Below are 19,596 nucleotides of genomic sequence, written 5' to 3' on the forward strand. Positions count from 1 at the left end.
TGCTTCTAGCTTTTGATATGTATAAGTTGGTAATGCCTACATAATACCTTCTGTTAATCAGATACAATGTTATCTAGCCTGCTGCATGTCCACAGATACCAGTATTCTCTAGTTTCTTTATTAGGACTACATAGCTGTGTCAAATGCCTTGGATAAGTCAAGAAAGTCTCCAGATACAACAATGCTGTAGACCTAGATCTTTACAGTAAATTCCATTAATGATTAATTTGCTGTTTCTGTTGATTTCCTTTTCTGGTATTCATGCTGTACTGGAGTTATTAAGTTATGCCTTTGCATGTAGCAGTTAGTCTGTTGAGTGTGATCATAGCTAATTTTTTTTAGAAGTTTGGTATTAAAGATAATGGTCTATAATTATTAGAATAATCATTCTTTCCCTTTCATACATAGTTAATTAATTTAAGCTGATCGGGAATACTCCTCAGAATGATCAGTTTATAATATCCAATAGTGGTGTAATTATGTATGCTATAGTCACAAACTTAATAACACTTTATAAAAAGTTCTATGCTTACATACTCTGTAGCTAATAACTAGAAAATGTTGCTTTGTGATATACAGATCCGAAGGCAATCACATTTTAGTACAATGTACAACCAATGTACTTGGTCACCTACAGCATTAAGGGAAACTGTTCAGCAAGCATCGCTTCAAGACTTGTATGGCATTTCATATGCTTCACCTTCCAGTCCAAAAGTTACAATTACAGGTAGTATAAAAGTTGTGTTCTTATTTAACAGTAGGCTAAAATTTCATTTTGTGAGATTAATTGAAGAATTTAAAAATTTGACACACAAGTAGCACTCTCTTGCATTTCTGAGAAGTTAGGTACCTGTAGTGGCAATTTTTTTTACATTTCATTCATTCACTCATTTGGCAAATATCACTACACAGAAAAAATTTATTCATATAGGTACTTCAGTAGGTATTCGTAATTAGACAAGAAATGAAATAAAAATTTTCCCCCCTACTCAGTGACAGGATCTTAATGGAAAATTGAAAAGCTTTTAGGGCATCATGAAGTAGTGTATGTCACTGTTTAGGCTTATATTTAGGTAAATTACATAATGTGTCTGAACACTAATGTTAATGGTAGAGTACAAATGTGTGGCAGACCAGTGTTCAAATGCAGACCTTTCTTTCATGAGTAATGCATTTACTGACTGATACATCCAGGCTCAGCTCTCTCTCTCTCTCTCTCTCTCTCTCTCTCTCTCTCTCTCTCTCTCTCTCTCTCTCTCTCTCTCTCTCCACACTTTGTAACAATTCCACATCAGCAATCAGCAAGTACACATACGCACTTGCCAAACTTGACACAAACACACTCGCACAACTGGATGTATCAGTGCTCCTGAAAGAAAGTGGATTTTGGATAAAAGTTTCAGCCACAGACTATCGGGGACAGTTTCCCAAATGAATCTTTCCCTGTGTGCCTTTTTGAAACTCCCTAAAAGATTTAAACTATTTGCTCAGCATCTGGTCTCACACCTGGAAAATTAGAAAATTATGAGAGAAGTTCTGGCAGAAGTGAAGCTTTTAGGGTTTCTGGATAGTTCATTTAATACAAAAATTGCCCACAATATGCCAGTTTCCTGGTTGGTCTTATATTGAAATTGTATGCCAGACTGCAGCTCCCACATTCAGTCTGGAATCAGTAAAGATTTATGCAATAAGGAGCCATTTGGTTCTTACTGGCTAGTGAATGTTATTCATGTCACTTTATAAAAAATTTATGGCTACTGTCTTGCTGTGGGAATGGAATTTATAACTATCAGCTCTGGCTATTCACTTTCAGTGGTCTTATAATCAGCTGTGTTGGACCACTCTCCTGGTAGTAATGGGTTGGAATGACTTTCATTAAAGAACATACACTATGCTGCAGCACGTAGTTTTCAGTTCCTTCACATTTATTGAAACACATTTTTCAATTTCTGATAAACAGCTTTTTAATGGTCAAGAATCTCAGTGTTTAAACCAAATGGGTAAGTTAATAGTGTCACATTTCATTGGTGGTATACTCCTGGTGGATATAAGTCTATTATTCTGGTTCTTGAGAGATGGGAGTATGTAAGGGAGGATCTATGCCAGCTTTCTGACATTTCTACAGGATAATGATGGAGTGATCAATTCTTAGTTAATTCTGTAAAGGACAGGCTACGCACAAATCATTCCTCAGATTGTCTGAAACCTGTACCTGTCCCACTCCCATCATACACCTTGCTTGTCACTACTGATGCCATCTCACCTTATACCAATGTTTTCCAAGTATATGGTCTGTCCGCTGCTGAACATTACCACCTCAACTAACACCCACCTGGTTCTGAACATTTGACATCCTTCCCACTCATTTTACAATTTTGTACTTATAAAAAATTACTTTACCTTTGAGAGGCATACATACAAATAGGTCTGGGGTATAGCCACAGGAACAAGCATGGCTCCTTTCTATTGCAACCTTGTCTTGGATTGCATGTGAGGTGATTTCTCGGGATCCATAAGCCCCCTGGTTTGGTTTAGATACATTGATGACGTCTTTGCCATATGGAATCATGGTGAGGCTGACAAGTTAAAATTTTTGGAATCTCTAAATATGTTCTAACCATTAAATTTCACATGGTCCTATTCTTAATCACATGCCACTTTTGTGACATCTACATCATCCTCACTGAGGGTCAACTACACACTTCTGTTCATATTAAACCTACAAACAGGAGTACTTACATTTGACAGTTGCCATCAGCTCCCTGGTAAACATTCCCTCCCATACAGTCTTGGACTTTGAACAAATGTATTTGTTCAGATACTGACTATTTACAGTATGCACCACCTCGGTGTTCACTGGATGTAATTATCCCACCAGCCTCGTTCAAAATCAGATTTCCTGGGCCATCACATAAAGTCTTTGTACTGGTGATATCTCCAAAAAACAGCTTAGGACTACACCTCTTGTCAGTCAGTACCACCCTATTCTTGAATGTATTAAGCAGCTACTTCATCAAGACTACAATTTCCTAAAATCATGCCTTGAAATGAGGTCCATTCTTTGACATTTTACTCACCATGCCTAGAATAGCTGGAAACACCAATACCCAACTTTAAAGCCTGCTTCAAGTCCTGAAGTGGCGCTTCACAGTCAGTTGGCAATTAAAATTTCACTTTTTTAAACAACCAACTCAATGGCTCAGTAAATTCCTTAACAAATTTCCTATAATAATTGCCAAGTCTGAGAAATTACTGAAGATCCTTTGTTGTATGTGGTGACACAAAATCACAGACTGCTGATATCAAATGTGGATCAGATCTGACACACTCCTGCCCAATCAGCCTCACCTTTCATATTTTTTGAAAATACAATCATGATGATGTAGCGATGACAAGTGACAGACACGACAGACTTCAGATGATAAGCTGAATGTTTGGTAGAGGTTAACATGGTTAACACACTGGCTGCAAGGACTTCTGTAAAATCTCTTTTTCCTTGCTTTAGTACAGATTTCTGCAACTTTAATATTGTCAGTCATTTCTGATTTCCTAGTTTGTCCATTCACTTGGTTACCAAACAAAAACTTGTCTGCATATGCTTTTATGTTAGTGAGTACACACATTTTCTGGTTATTAAATTGAATGTGAACACATGATATCTATCAGAATAAACTGTTATGCCATTTGTTTGTATCTGATTCTCACCATGACTAGATCACAATATCAAGTTCTCAAGTATAACAACCAGCAGACTTGCAACTGTGATGACCCCAACATAACAGAAACTAGACAAAATAAACCTGCAACACAGAAGTGTTGCAGTGCACCTTCAAGAAACAGAAATTAGTGAAATGATGGGCACACCAGCAATATCAAGGATTTTTTTTTGGCCACGCAACCCAACGCTATGACTTACTCAGGTGGAGTCAAATTTCCTCTGCACCAGAGGTACCACCGATTCCAGTAAATTCACATTGGTGGTTAGTCAGTTGGACCACCATTATGAAGCCAAGGCTCAAGACGTCATAACTTCACCCCCAGAAACGGACTCGTACATGAAGCTGAAGGCCAAATTAATTCAAAGTGAGTGTGCTTCACAGGAGGAACAAGTGCAGCAGGTTCTCTTGCAGGGTGTCAATCAGACCCAGTATTTCCTTTATTTAAGAAGCAAGGTTGATGTGTGCATGTTGCCTGTGCATTACCGTGAACATGGTGGAGCAGCCATCTACCAGTGCTGTGAAGGCCATTCTCTGCATCACAAACAGACATGTAACTTGACACTGTAGCAGACCTGGTGAGCCGGATTCAGGACGCAATGATACTGACCTTCTGCCCAGGAGCTATGAAAGCATGTAATAGCACCTCGATTGCAACACAAGTGGAATAAGAACTCCTCTCCAGCCAGAACACTAGATGATAGGAGCATAAGATCAAGAAGTTGTTCCAAAGTGAACTTCTCAACAGCCAATTACTCAGCCCAGGTAGACCTATATTGGTACAATAAGAATTTTGGAGACAAGGCACACAATTGTACCACCCCATGCAGCTTCCTCAGTTGTAAAAGACACACAGAAATAATCACTCCATATAGTCAGTCATTGTCCCTATGCCATTTCATCACAAACTGCTAGACAATATGCATGTTTTTAGGTGGACAAAGGTTCCGACCTAGGTATTTTGCCACAGACCCATTTACATGAATACCGACCAGCCATCTTGTTTTGTCTATGTGTGACTTATGATTCAACGATCACAACATATGGCACGCTGCATATTGAGTGGAACATGGGGGCTATGATGTGCCTTGCATGGAATTTCACCACAGCAGATGTAACCAAACTGATAATTAGAGCCATCTTTTAGCACATTATCACCTACTGCTGGACACTTCCAAAGCTCATCTAGTATATGCAATTATCAGACTATCTGCTGATGTATTCCACTGTAGCATAACCATATATGACTCCAAACTGATCCACTCATTGGGAGATGGGTACACCACACTCCTAGAACAGTTTCCTGGTATCACAAAAAGTATGTCACAATGCTGTTTGTTGTATCAACACTACCTCAGGTGTACAAACTTCATGAAGACCCAGATGTCTTGCCTCCCCCCTGCCCCCCAATCAATACACAATTGCCAAGGCAGAATTTAATACTTTGTTGAAGGAAGGCATCACTTGCCCATCTGGCAAACCTTGGCTGTCACCCCTACATGTCATACCAAAGTAGAACAGTACATGTGGCCATGTGGTGATTACTGTATCCTGAAAGCTAGGCCAATAACAGATCACTTCCCTGTTCCTGTGTTGACAGATTATTATTATTATTTCTTTCCTTTCTCAGACGTTATGTCTGGTTAAAAATGGAAAGTGACGCGGACCTTGATCAAGCGTGACTTCCTTTTAACTGTAATTATTATTATTATTATTATTATTATTATTATTATTATTATTATTATGAATTATGTGGTAAAAATGTGTTTAGCATACTAGATTGTGGAAAGACATACACACAGATTTTTGGAGCTGAAAGAGACATTTTGAAAACAGTTATTATAATGCTGTTTGGCCTATTTGAAAGCCTGGTTTTTTATGTTCAAATTGAGAAATGTTTCCCAGACAAGGCAAAGATTTGTAGATTCAGTTTTGCAAGGCTAGTAGTATTGTTTTGCATATCTTGATGATGATCATTTTTTTAGCCCTAGAAGAACACAAACAGCACCTGACTGAGGTATTTAAGTGCCTGGATAAATATGGAGTAGTGTTGAACACCCCAACGTGTGGTTTTGTCCAGGCAGAGATTACCTTTTCAGGTCAACTCATATTATCAGCTGGGTGATTGCCATTGCTGACGAAAGTCAAAGAAATTTTGAATATTCCACAACTGGAAACTGCTGAAGAACTGCGAAGATTCTTGCAAGTTCTTAACTTTTATTGATGTCACCCACCTCTTGTGGTAGAACTCATGCCAGTGCAGCGGACAGAGTCAATGAATAACATGTTCGAAGCAGCTAAGAAAAGTATAGCAGATGCCGCCTTCCTTGTGCATCCAGCTTTAGAAGCACCCCTCATGCTCATAGTAGACACTAGCCAAATGGCAATCAGTGCCGCACTGCAGCAGTATGTAGCTGAGGTCTGGCAGCGTCTCTCAGTGTTTCCATGCAAACACTCTCCAGCTTGGCAACAATGGAGTGTACATGATTGCAAGTTGTTGGCAGTGTGAGTCCATTAAATGTTATTGTACACTGTTGGAAGTGAGTTATTTCTTCATTTATACAGTATATATACTCCTAATGGATCCCTTTTGGCAAAATGGCAAACATCTATTCCTAGCAAAATTCATCACTGATGTAAGTCATATTTCAAGAATTGACAATGGAGTGGCATACTGCCTGTCCCAGATGAACACTATCATGAAGACAGTTGGCTGTATGCAGTTAGCCCAAGTGCAAGGTTCTGACTGGGGACTTCATGATTTTTTTATGGGACATTACTTCTCATCTTCAGTTTAAGCCTGTTGATGTTCTAGCCTCAAGCACCAAGCTGTACTGTGAGGTTTCGGTGGTAAAGCTCATCCATTCATTCCTTCAGCACTATGCAAGCAAGTCTTTGAAAGCTTACATAACTTATGGCACCCCAGCATGAAGGTAAAATTAAACTAATTGCTAGCATTTTGTGTGGCCTGGAATACAAAACAACAGTTGAAAACGGACACACAAGTGTACAATGTTCGCACAGCAAGATATCTCACCATTTTCATGTGCCAGCAGGCAGTTTTCCAGACACAACAGCAAGATTCGCACGTGTACATACTGATTTCATAGGTCCACTGTCTCCTTCAGAATGACAACATTACCTACTGACAGTAATAGTCCATTTCATATGCTGGCTAGAAGCCATTCCAGTAACTAACATTCTGTTGCAGTACTAGCCTCTGCATTTGTGTCGCACTGGATAGCTGGTTTCAGTTGTCCGCTCCACATAAATATGGACAGAGAATGGCAGTTTGTATCCAGTTTCTTTGCCCAACTGAGTAAATTTTGTGGTGCAGTGCACCACATAACAAGTAGTTCCCACCCTGCCAGTAAAATTGATCACTTAAAGCTGCACTAGCATGCCATGAATCACAATGGACGTCTTACCATTGGTTTTGTTTTTCCTATGCAACAACGTACAAACTATAGGTGGACACCTCACCAACAGAGTTAGTATAGGCTTTCCCTGAGAGTTCGTTGACCCGTGCACATTATCGATATATAATGCTAATACACCAGAATTTATCATCCAACTCGGAGAAAGGATGATGCAGATCTGACTGCAACAAGCATCATGCCATGGTATCCTGCAACTGTTTGAACATTGAGAGTTACTCCACAACCCTTTGAGCATCAAGAGTTACAATACTGTAAGCATGTAATGCTGCAAAGAGATGTCAAATTGCCAGTGACACTGTCTTATGCTGGTCCCCATCACACCATTAACAAATGTGAGAAAACATTTGAAATCCTCATAAATGGCAAGGAGGACAGTCTCCACTGAGAGAGAGAAGCAAGCATTCATCAGAAAAGGATGTTCACACATGCACCTTCCATACAACCAGATGAAACATCTGCCTGTCACTAAGCAACCCCCACTGCAACCTTTGCCATTCTGACTCAACACCAAATGCATTCTGGATGATGGGTACACTTGTGGCATGATTCATGAATGGTGTTCTGGGCATCTATCAAGTGACAACCACAGTAGATATCAGATGATCAGCTTACTGTTTGGCAGATTTGTCAGGGTTCATGCACTGGCTACCAGAAGCACTGTGAAATGCCTTCTCCTTGCTGCACCATGGAGTTCCATGACTTTAACGCTATCGGTGTTTAATAAATGAAAAGCACCAGTTTGCTTTTGTTATACAATATTACTTTTATTGTGAACCGGTTTTCAGCTTACAAGGCCATCGGTGTTTCTTTCTTTCCTTTTTTATTTGTTTGCTTGGTAACCAATCAAAAACTTGATTGTGTGCACTTTTGTGTTAGTGAGCACATTGTCTGGTTATTATGCTGAAAGTGAAGGCATGCTATCTGTCAGAATGAAGCGTTACTCCAAGCCATACATTCATCCATATCTGTGACGAGAACACAATATTGAGTTTACAAGTCTAGCAACCAGCAGAATTGTGACAATGTCATTGGTACAAACCACACGCTGTGTCAATTTGTCCCCTGAGCACTGCATTTGGTAGCCTTTGATACATAGTTAGTGCATTTTTAAGACCAAATGGCTCTGAGGGTATTGATAATGGCTTCAAGGAACAGCAAAGGTGGTCTTCAGATGATCTTCTGGAACCAGTTTTAACTCATGATAACCACTTTTGAAATCCATTGGCAAGGTGCATTTACATGACTCAAGTTCTCCAGAGTCTTTGTTATATTTGGTGTAGGATTTCATCTGTAATAGTCCTTATGTTCAAGTATTTGTAATCACAACCAAATCTATGTTTATTGTGTCACTTTCTTATTTCCTTGGGACAGATAGAGTAATTGCTCTCCGTAAACTTTCACTATGGCTAATGATACCATTAGTCAAATGCTGGTCACTAAAGTCTTCCATGACTGGTGGAAAGGGTCTTGGGCTTCTGTAACCTTTCTGTACACTGGAGCACTACAAACTCTAGGTAATCCATGCTGCATAACTGGTGCTGCTGGCAACGATCCCTGTGAATTAAAAAAATCTGCAGATCTTTACAACAGGGTTTCCTTAGCAGAGTTGTCTTTCCCCACTAAATGTTTCAGTTTCTCATGCAGTGCAGATATGTCAACAGCTTTTTGTCACCCAGATCCCAAATCTGTTGAGATAGTCCTAATTCAGGACATACAAACTGGCAATTAGTAGCCCCTTTGGCAGATTTGCATCATCCACACCATAATTACCTATATTTGATGGAACCAAGTTATCTCCATCTGCTTACCTAATGGATACCACAATTTGACTCAGAAGCAATGTGATGCATGCAGTTCATCACTGCATTGTAACAGACTCACAATGCATAACGTTTCACTTAAGGGTCAGTATCCGAACTAACACACAGTAACTTTCCTGCGCTTTTAGGCACCTTATCATGTGAATCAATGTTTAGTGCTTGCACCTGCAGTTTATTTAGTCCAACTTTCATGGTAGGTGAACCTTGCATCAATGTAACACTAGCAATGAAACAATTCTGCACTGAGTGTGATAGTATTTATCTGCCTTCACATTTTACATTAATTCATAAGTATTTGCACTGACTTTCAAAATTATGTCCAAAAATTTTTCTACTGATAGGTCCCTTTTTGTGACAGATGATTACGTTGTTCCCTGGAAATGTTGCACTGTTTCATTTGCCGTACTGCTGATAAAAGCCTCTTTCAAACTGCTCAAATGTCTGTGCCTTAGTCTGTCCCTCATGGTACATAAACTGTGATTTGGTTTCACCAACCAAACATAACTTGGCTGTACTTAGTGTGCTTCACCTGACCAATTCCCTGACTTTGCTGTAGCCTTCAGATCCATAACATCCTCTGTTTAATTACCAAAATAAGAAGTCAACGGCTTAGCTGTAACAAAATCTATCAAAGGAATGGGTACATGTGCTACATACAGCTGACACTGCCTGCATGCATAGCATCTTGTGTGTAGCCAAGTTACGATACACCTGAACTCGTGGAACTGGACCACTGCCAACACCAGATGACTTCAGACAATGGATACCAATGTGTCAGACTGGACTACGTCTGATGCCAGATGTAATGCCTAAGCTAGATGCTATGTTGGGTGGTGGTGATGGTATGTCCACCACCACCACCACTGGGTGTGGATTAGCAACAGCTGTGTGAGAGATGGCTTGTCTGGCACCCAAATGCACTAATGAACATCATTAACAAAGTAAACATTTATCATTCAAAGATAACAGTTGCTGTGATTCACAGGCTGGCAGCAGAGCAGTGATGGCACACACCACACACAATGTGATGAAGGGTATGTAGTTGTGCTGGCTGTGGCCTCCTGACAGTAGAAAGGCCAGCAGCATTAAAGTCTGACTACAGAAACAGAGTTGGGTGATGGCAGTAGTGTATCCCACAGTACCGGATGATGGTCTGCTTCCTGAACCCACTTACTAGGTCATCAAAAGGTCCGCTCGATGGTGGCACCAACAGCTCCCCACAGTCTTTAGCCCAGTCAACATGCAGGGGCAACAGTCTGGATAACTGACTGATCTGGCCTTGTAACATTAACCAAAACAGCTTTGCTGTGCTGCTACTGTGAAAGGCTGAAAGCAAGGGAAACTACAGCCATAATTTTTCCCAAGGGCATGCAGCTTTACTGTATGGTTAGATGATGATGCCGTCCTCTTGGGTAAAATATTCCAGAGGTAAAATAGTCCCCCATTTGGATCTCCGGGCAGGGACTACTGAGGAAGGTGTTGTAATCAAGAGAAACAAAACTGGCATTCTACATATCGGAACATGGAATGTCAGGACCCATAATTGGGCAGGCGGGTTAGAAAATTCAAAAAGGGAAGTAGATAGGTTAAAGTAAGACACATTGGGAATTAGTGAAGTTTGGTAGCAGGAGGAACAAGACTTCCGCTCAGGTGAATACAGGATTATAAATACAAAATCAAATAAGGGTAATGCAGTAGTAGGTTTAATAATTAATAAAATAATAGGAGTGCAGGTAAGCTGCTATGAACAGCATTGTGAATGCATATTTTAGCCAAGGTAGACACGAAGCCCACACCTGCCACAACAGTAAAAGTTTATATGCCAAACTAGCTTTGCAGATGAGGAAGAGATTGAAGAAATGTATGATGAGATAAAAGAAATTATTCAGATAGTGTAGGGAGATGAAATTTAATAGTCATGGGGGACTGGAATTCTATAGTAGGAAAGGGAAGAGAAGGAAAAGTAGTAGGTGAATATGGAATGGGGCTAAGAAGTGAAAGAGGAAGCTGCCTGGTAGAATTTTGCACAGAGCGTAACTTAATCATAGCTAACTCTTGGTTTAAGTATCATGAAAGAAGGTTGTATACATGAAGGTACTGGAAGGTTTCAGATAGATTATATAATGGTAAGAAAGAGATTTAGGAACCACGTTTTAAATTGTAAGACATTTCCAGGGGCAGATGTGGATTTTGACCACACTCTATTGGTTATAAACTGTAAATTAAAACTGAAGAAACTGCAAAAAGGGGTGAAATTAAGGAGATGGGACTTGGATAAACTGAAAGACCCAGAGATTGTAGAGTGCTTCAGAGAGAGCATGGAGAACAGAGGAGAGAAATACAGTAGAAGAAGAATGGGTAGATTTGAGAAATGAAATAGTGAAGGCATTCCTGATGTTACTGATGTAGCAACTGCACCACATTTTGTACAGTTCAACATCAGGTTTGACAGAGTCCCTTTGCGAAGACACTGATTCTCTCCCAAGTCTGCACACAGTATTATTGGAAATGAAATCAAAGAGCATGCTAAGGTTCATTACAATATTTACGAACAAGTGTTCATCTCCACAAGCTGACAGGGAGGAAACTCCTTAAAGACACTGCAGGTAAGCTGATTATCTTTATGTCTAACATTCTTAGCTCCGTTGGCCTGCTAAGTTTATTTGCCTTTATGTATTTATTTCCTCTGAATTTTAATTTAGGTGAGAGTTTCCTTTTCGGCAGCATTTTTACGAAAACATGTGAAACCAGAGAAAATATAAATCAACACTTACTTCACTACAAAATTCGCCAAGTACCACCAACAGCACTTGAAACAATAACAAATGTGATCAGAATGATGAGTATCGGTATTAAATACAAGGTACGAAACCTTAACACAATTACACAACAGAAGCAGGAAGTAACGTACAAGGAATAAAGAAAACTGTGCATTATCTCTGTATGGTGCAAAAAAGAAGGCATGCCATTTAAATACTTGATCACACAGGCATCAGGAAAACCATCATAAGTCATAAAAAAATTGTCATATTTATATGAAACAAAACTGTTTTATGCAGAAAACAGTGGACATTTCAAATACACACAAATCTAAAAACCGATTTTTTTGAGCCAGTTTCCCTTCCGTTTCCCCTTTTAGTTTTAGATGAGTTTTGATATTTGGGGAGCAAAATAACTGATGATGGTCAAAGTAGGAAGGATATAAAATGCACGCTGGCTATGGCAAGAAAAGTGTTTCTGAAGAAGAGAAATTTGTTAACATTGAGTATAGGTTTAAGTGTCAGGAAGTCTTTTCTGAAAATATTTGTATGCAGTGTAGCCGTATATGGATGTGCAACATGGACGATAAATAGTTTAAACAAGAAGCTATCGAAATGTGGTGCTGCAGAAGAATGTTGAAGATTAGATGTGTATATCATGTAACTGATGAAGAGGTACTGAATAGAATTTGTGAGAAGAGTAATTTGTGGTACAACTTGTCTGGAAGAAGGGGTCCGTTAGTAGGATATGTTCTGAGGCATCAATGGATTACCAATTTAGTATTGGAGGGCAGTGTGGAGGGTAAAAATCATAGAGGGAGACCAAGAGATGAATACACTAAGAAGATTCAGAAGGATGTAAGTTGCATTAGTGTGGTGTGCGTACTGTAAGACCTTCGGCACACACACCATCAGATTATTTGACTTGTCGCTCTAACAAATTAGGCGAGTGTCAGCAATATGTCTCGTGGTCTTATTGTGGCGTGTTTATCTTCTGCCGTTAGGTCAGACGATAGAAATGCCACTTGCACACTTAGAGTAGCAGATTGACGGTGACCAACTTTAAACAGAACTTGATTAATTTTCACACACATTTATTAAAATAATAACAATCATAAACCTTACTTAACTTGATTCTGGATGCTGTTTACAATTGACAATCTGAAGTTCCTTAGGACTTGGTACGTTAATCTTATTCTCACATATCTCTGATACTTGACAAAGTGTCCATACATTTCTCTTCATGGCTATGTACAGGAATATGATAATCTTATTAGGCGCAGACTGAAACTTGACTATAGACTGGTGCAGACAAATGCAGACTGACTAATCGGAGGTCTGTTCACTCGTTATAATACCTTGTGCATTCAGGTATCACTGCGCGAGTGTGATCCATGAGGAGAAAAGGTTCTACGTTAGCAGCAATATCATTGGCTGCGTTACATATTAATACGTGGATCGGCGGAAGCAGAATTTGGTCCATCTAAGACAGCGCCATCTCGTAGTGCGGAGACAGATGAGCGCTGCATCTGCGCTGTTGTGCTTAGCAGGGCGTGCTCTAGTGGGAAAGTTGTGTACGCGCTGACCACGTGGAACTATGTACGCAACAATTAGTTACTTGGAAATGAAGAAGCTTGCACAGGATGGAGTAGCATGGAGAGCAGCATCAAACTGGTCTCTGGACTGAAGACGACGACAACAACAACAACAACAACAACAACAACATGGTATTTGAGGTCTTCAGATCACATGGTCCTTCTAGCCACAGATGAAAAAGAATTACAGGAGATAGTGGATATGACTGAAGCTACAGGAGATATTTATAGAATGAAAAACAAAAGAAACAAAAAGTATTGGCACTAGGAGTAAATAAAATGATAAAGGTAATGCTGAAAGGAGAAATATTAGAATGTGTGAATGCTATAACTGCCTAGGAAGCATGTGGAAACCAACTGGAAGGATAGCACAGAAATTAAAACCAGCATAGCAATGGTGAAAATGGAACCTTTAAAAAAGGACAATTTTCTGCTGTGGTATGGACAAAGATTCTAGGAAAAGACTGATTATGGTGGTGAATGGAAACACTAAGTGGAATGCACAGAGTGAAAAATTAAGAAGTATGAGAAAAGTGGAAGAGCAAAGACAATTATTGAATGTAACAAAAAAGTGAAGGGAAAGAAACTGGGATGGGCACACATTAAAAAAAGGATGGGCTTTAAAAACAGTCTTGGAGGAGTATATGAGAGGGAAGAGGAGGCAAGGTAATAAGATATTTCAGATCCTGGATGAAACTATGGATGGAAGCACACCTAAACACCATGGAATGACAGGATTTGCATGATAGAGCAAAATTCTGAAGTCTTCCCCTGGTAACACAGGTAGAGAGAAAAGCGGGTCAAGAAGCAACAGCTGGGTGGAATACCAGCAGAGAAGGGTACTTGGTATTGATTGTAATACAGCTGCACAATGGAGCTGATATTCATGCACTGTACATACAGGGTTTCTGAGGTATTAAAGCAGCATAATGAGTTCTTAATGAGAGAGGGATGTTGTCATCCTGTTGACCATGCAGAGCAGAGAAAGAAGGCAAAAGTCAAATAGAGAAAAACTATTCAGTACACTGACTTTGCAAGATACTCCCACCACTACTCCTGAAAATCTGAGCTGGGATCCCTTTCAGCTGCAACCAAAGTGACAAGACAAGCTGAATGGATAAGAAAAGAATGACAGGTTATGTCATTGCTGCCGCACAGCAACGGAGATATTACTACTGTTCTGGTGGAGGAGCTAATCAGTTTGCAGCCATCTAGCCTGTAGGCTGCACCTATGACAGTCTGTCTCCATATTGTCTAGGACACTCTAATCTCTGATCTAAAAGCAACATAGACAACATGCACCACAGCACTGCCATCCAAGACAAGCAGTCCAGTCAACAAGGTAAAATTATGGGAAAAATAATGTAGCTGCAAATTTTTGTACAAAATAGGGAGAGTCCCCCCAGGGGACACTTTGCTCTTTGGTGGGTTTGTGCTTGGCTACCACGAGACCCCAGTGTGTGCAGCATCTTCTCCCTTCCATGCTGCATGTCTATCCTCTCCTTATTCTTTTTCCCCTCCCTTGGGGAATATCTCTGTGATGTGTGACATTCGCCTGCTTTATTTCTTTGTTGATAGTCCTCAGTGTCAACGTACTACATTGTTACACTGACTGAAAAATAGGGGTGGAAGTTAAACACTGACTACTGTAAATAATGTAACCAAAAATTGCACAGTTAAATTTCACAGTTCTCTATTTTCACTGTTAACAACCCCCCAATATTACACAGTTATATGGCCAGTTCACTATTGGTAATTGTTAAGCTTGATTAATAGTTTTCAGGCAAAATAGCATACTGCTACAATAGTTTGCTTTTGAACATCTATGAGCAGTAAGTACCTAACCACACAGTTCACAGTTCTTGCAGAATGATAATGTACATGTGACACAATTGCTCAAATAAATTGAACAGACACTGCCATTGCTTTAACACACAGCCTATTTATGTTACACTAATTCCACTTCAAACAATACATAATTTCCCTCAGAAAACTGGCCATGGACTGACTGTCCCAAGACCAAAAACTAGGCCTTTATATATATCCTCACAATAATAGGCACTAAAACCATACATTGATCAGTGCTTAAGTTACAAAAATTACAGTTAAAACATAACTCATTCGATTAACTGAATACATCAAAAAATTCCTCCTTTTTAACAGTTCCTTCTATCACAAACATTAGGACAAATTGTTTTTGTTTAAATAATGAAATTAACAGATATAGTTATACAAGAAATACTTTGACAAACCTGGTAATTATTTTGGAATTAATTAAGGGATGGCTTTGCTAATATGTTTTCGAATAGAGCCAAATAAATACTTTAAGAATCCTAATAGTTCTTCTTCCAAATGTTTATAATTAGTACACATTCTATATTTGTTTATAAGTCAACAACAGAATTTAAGTCACGAAAAAAATTTCTGATTTCACCCTATAACAAAAGATATTAACTAAGAATAGTCAAAATAAATTAGGAAATAAATTACATACACAGAACTAAGTACAAAACTAGACCTGATGCTATATTCTTTAAGACTGAGGGCCAACCTTTCTCTTTCATGGAAATCAGATTATACTCATGTATTTTAATGGTAATTAGACAGAAATGAAAATAAAATGAATTTAAGGAGGCAGATGGCAAAACAAGAAAGGAAGTAGAGAGATCCCAGCTTGCTTCGTCACAGATGTTTATAGAAATATGTTCTGCATTTTCAATCGCCAGTATCAGAACAGTCTTTCTTCATTCCCCTTCTCCTGTCCTTCCCCCACATCATTGTTTGAGGTCCCTCTTTGTCTTCCAACTACCTGTATGCTCCTGAAGGCTGGCCCACTCATCTCAAGCAAAATTGGCGATTGAGTAATCTGTAATTAACAGCAATGGGTTGACAGGTAGGATTCGCAACTACCCTTGGTACAGGCCAGGCCCAGGGAGGGGTGATTGCCTAAGCTGCTACCTTCCCAAATTGCCAATTGTTGCCTCCATCAGGTATTCTGGAGGTGTGACCCAAGATGTGAAAAATCACCTTAAGCGGGTGCACCCCCTCAGCTGGAAGGAACATGCCTTCCAAGATTCTGGTGATCATGGGGGATTTTCTTGCAATGAGGCAATCATCACATTCACAGTCAGTGTCTTCTAAACATAACTGGAATGAGGTTAATGATTCAAACACTCTCCCAGCTGCACCATGGTTCCTCATGGTTTCATGTACTGAAGTCAGTCAGTCAGTCAGTCATTTGCTATGGTAAATCTGTCTATTATCCAGATAGGTACTGATGCAATTGCTGATCCTGTGAAATCCTTGCTCTTGTTTATACAATGGCACTTTGCTTTCGGAAGCCACTTCTGATTCTCAAGCACAACAACTGCTTGCAGCTTCATTCATCCATCGCTATCCTGTTCGTGTGAAGGCAAATCGAATGCTGAACTCTTCCCATGGTGTTACTTACACTAAACAGTTTCATGATGTGACCGAGGCAGAAATCAAAACTTACCCCTCTGGTCAAGGTGTCACTGCTTTCAGGTGAGGAAAAAGGTAGATGCATCCTGATTGCCCATAGGCACTCTTTTTTGCACTTTTGATAGAATGGTGCTTCTGTTAAAGATGGTGCTTCTGTTAAAGATCAAAGCAAGCTATGAAGTTATCACAGTCCAACTGTATGCTCCAAACTCAAACTGCTACTAGTGTCATCATTACAACCAAACCCAAATGTCCTGTTGACACCTGGCCAAAGAGGAACCTGTGGTAGGTTTGCTCATGAGGGAGATTGCCCGCCTCCTCCTCCTCCCAGCTGTATCAATTGCAATGGCAACCATGGTGCCACCTCCTGGGATTTTCCCATGTATCTCAATTAATGGGCCATCTAAGAGATCTGGGCAAAGAGATAACTGCCTTACCCGGTCAGTCACAAGTTGTTGGCTAGTCAGAAACCCTGTGTTCCACTATTCAGCACTTACAGTACTTTTTTTGCTACATCTCACTCCACGAATGACATGGCTGTGCAGATATGTGACTCCAGATTCATTACCATGGTTGTAAAATCGCCCAGTGTCATGGCAGTATCTCTGCCTCATCCTCCAGCTGTGCAATAAGCCACCAAACTTTTCCCTACGGGATGAAGTCACCTGCTTCACAACTGGCAGGCCAGGAAGGACAGAACAAATACTCCCATGAAGACTTCATACATCCCTCCAGCCAACCAACATCTGAGTCTTCCTCTCCCAACTGGAAAGGCTCCAAAAAATCAAACAATACCGAATGGTCTTCTTCTTTGCCAACTCGGAGATCCTCTTCGATGGTGTCACCATGTGATACCCTTGCCCACTTGACTTCCATGTCACTGGTGCGCACCTCCATTTCTCTTCCCTGGACTCTGCAGACTGACAGGAGAATGACACCTCTGTAGATCTCATGAAGCAGGATTCTCTAGCCTCTGCATCCTGTAGCAGTGAATCTTCAAAGGCTAGTACTCAGCGGCTGCCAAGGTGACACTGCTTCATTTTTTCCCTCCTCACCTTTCCTCATCATGTGTCTCCTCCATGGAATGTTCACAGCTTTTGGCCCAACGAAGAGGACTTACTGATGCTCTTGGAATTGCAGTGTACACTTTTTCTCTGCCTCCAGGAAACAAAATTGCATCCTCATGACCACTTTCAGCGCTTGCATTTCTTCCTGGTCAGCTTTGACCTGCCCCCCAAGGACAGCATTCCACCTCGAGGGGGGAGTCATGTTGCTCATCTGGGATAACATTCATAGTCAGCCCATGTCCATGACTACCTGGCTTCAAGCTGTTGCAGTCTGCATTTTCTTTCCTCTCTTGACCTTTCCCCTTTGTTCCATTAACATCCCTCCGTCATCTGATGTCACCAGGGCAGACCTCCTCTAGCTTCTTGGGCAAATCTCTCACCCATTTCTGCTACTCAATGACTATAATGTGCACCATCCCATTTGTGGTTCTCCCAGAATCTTTCCAAGAGGTGCCCTCTTAGCTGACCTTCTCAATCAACTTAACCTCATCTGTCTTAAAACAGGAGCACCTACGATCCTTTCAGCCTCCATGCAAACCTATTCCCAGTTGGACCTCTGCTTCTGCACTGCCCAGCTTGCCTATCATCTTGAGCGGTCTATTCTCTGTCACATACTCGTGTGACCATTTCCCGTGTGCTATCTGTTTGCTGCTTCCTGCCTCACCTATGTGCACACCCAAATGGCAGCTTTCTAAGGCTGACTGGAGGGTTTATTGCTCCCAGGCAACCTTCAACAAACAACATTTACCCAGCTGTGATGACCAGGTAGAATATCTTACAAACATTATCCTTACTGCCGTAGAACATTACATTCCTTGCACATCATCATTAACATGCCATGTCCCAGTCCTTTGGTTGACAGAGGCATGCCATGACACAATTTTCATGTGGATATGTGGTCTCTCTGTTTTTAACCGCCATCCTACAAAGGCAAACTGCATTCATTAGAAACAGTTGCATGCACAGTTTTGTTGCATTCTTTGGGAGAGCAAAAGAAAAGCTAGCTTCTCTTGCGAGCAAGTACTGCCTCATTCATATGTACAGTTGCATCTACGAGAGGGCATATTTCCAACACTGGCACGAAGCCACTGTCATACCCATACCTAAGCCCAGTAAGGGTAAACATCTTCCTTCTAACCCCCCCTCCCCCAGGGGGCCTGCCACTCTTTGGCAGGTTTGTGCTAGGCTACCACGGGTCCCAAGCCTTTGCAGCATTTTTTCACTTCGATGTTGCATCTCTATCCTCTTGCTATTCTTTTTCCCCTCCCTTGGGGAACATGTCTGGGGTGTTACTGGGAATGTTCTGCATTGTCTGTCACTGACATTCTAACAGTCTCACCATTGTTTTTTACTCCCTTTTCCTTTCTTTGTTTCCCTTCTCATCTCATTCCTCCACTTCAGTGTCTGAGGTTCCTCTTTTTCTTCTTCCTCCCTGTGCACTCCTGAAGGCCGGCCCACACTTCTGACATGTGACAGGTGACTGTGTAACACATAACTTCCAGACCCAGGATGTCAGGTAGGGTTTGCACATATGAGCTGCAACCTTGCTAAATTGCTGATTGGTCCCTCTGTCAGGTGTTCGGGAGGTGTGACCTGAGGTGTTGAACAATCACCTATTGTGGGTGCACCCCTTGTGAAGGGGGCCCCCAGTTGGAAGGATTGCACCATTGGAGGTGCTGGCAATCATGGACGATTTTCTCACAATGAGTCAATCATCTTCATACTCAACATCTACAA

The 19,596-nt window shown here is 40.6% G+C and overlaps 1 protein-coding gene across 1 annotated transcript in view; it reads left to right on the plus strand.

Annotated features, from left to right (window-relative positions):
• Nucleotides 1-19,596, plus strand: part of LOC124606868 — a 231,354-nt gene that overhangs the window by 199,675 nt on the left and 12,083 nt on the right. Inside the window, exon 12 of the mRNA XM_047138956.1 lies at nucleotides 580-727. Within this exon, the coding sequence (XP_046994912.1) occupies nucleotides 580-727 (148 nt within the window). The remainder of the gene's footprint in view (nucleotides 1-579; nucleotides 728-19,596) is intronic.

This window comes from Schistocerca americana, chromosome 3 (assembly GCF_021461395.2).
Source record: "Schistocerca americana isolate TAMUIC-IGC-003095 chromosome 3, iqSchAmer2.1, whole genome shotgun sequence".
Lineage (NCBI taxonomy): Eukaryota > Metazoa > Arthropoda > Insecta > Orthoptera > Acrididae > Schistocerca > Schistocerca americana.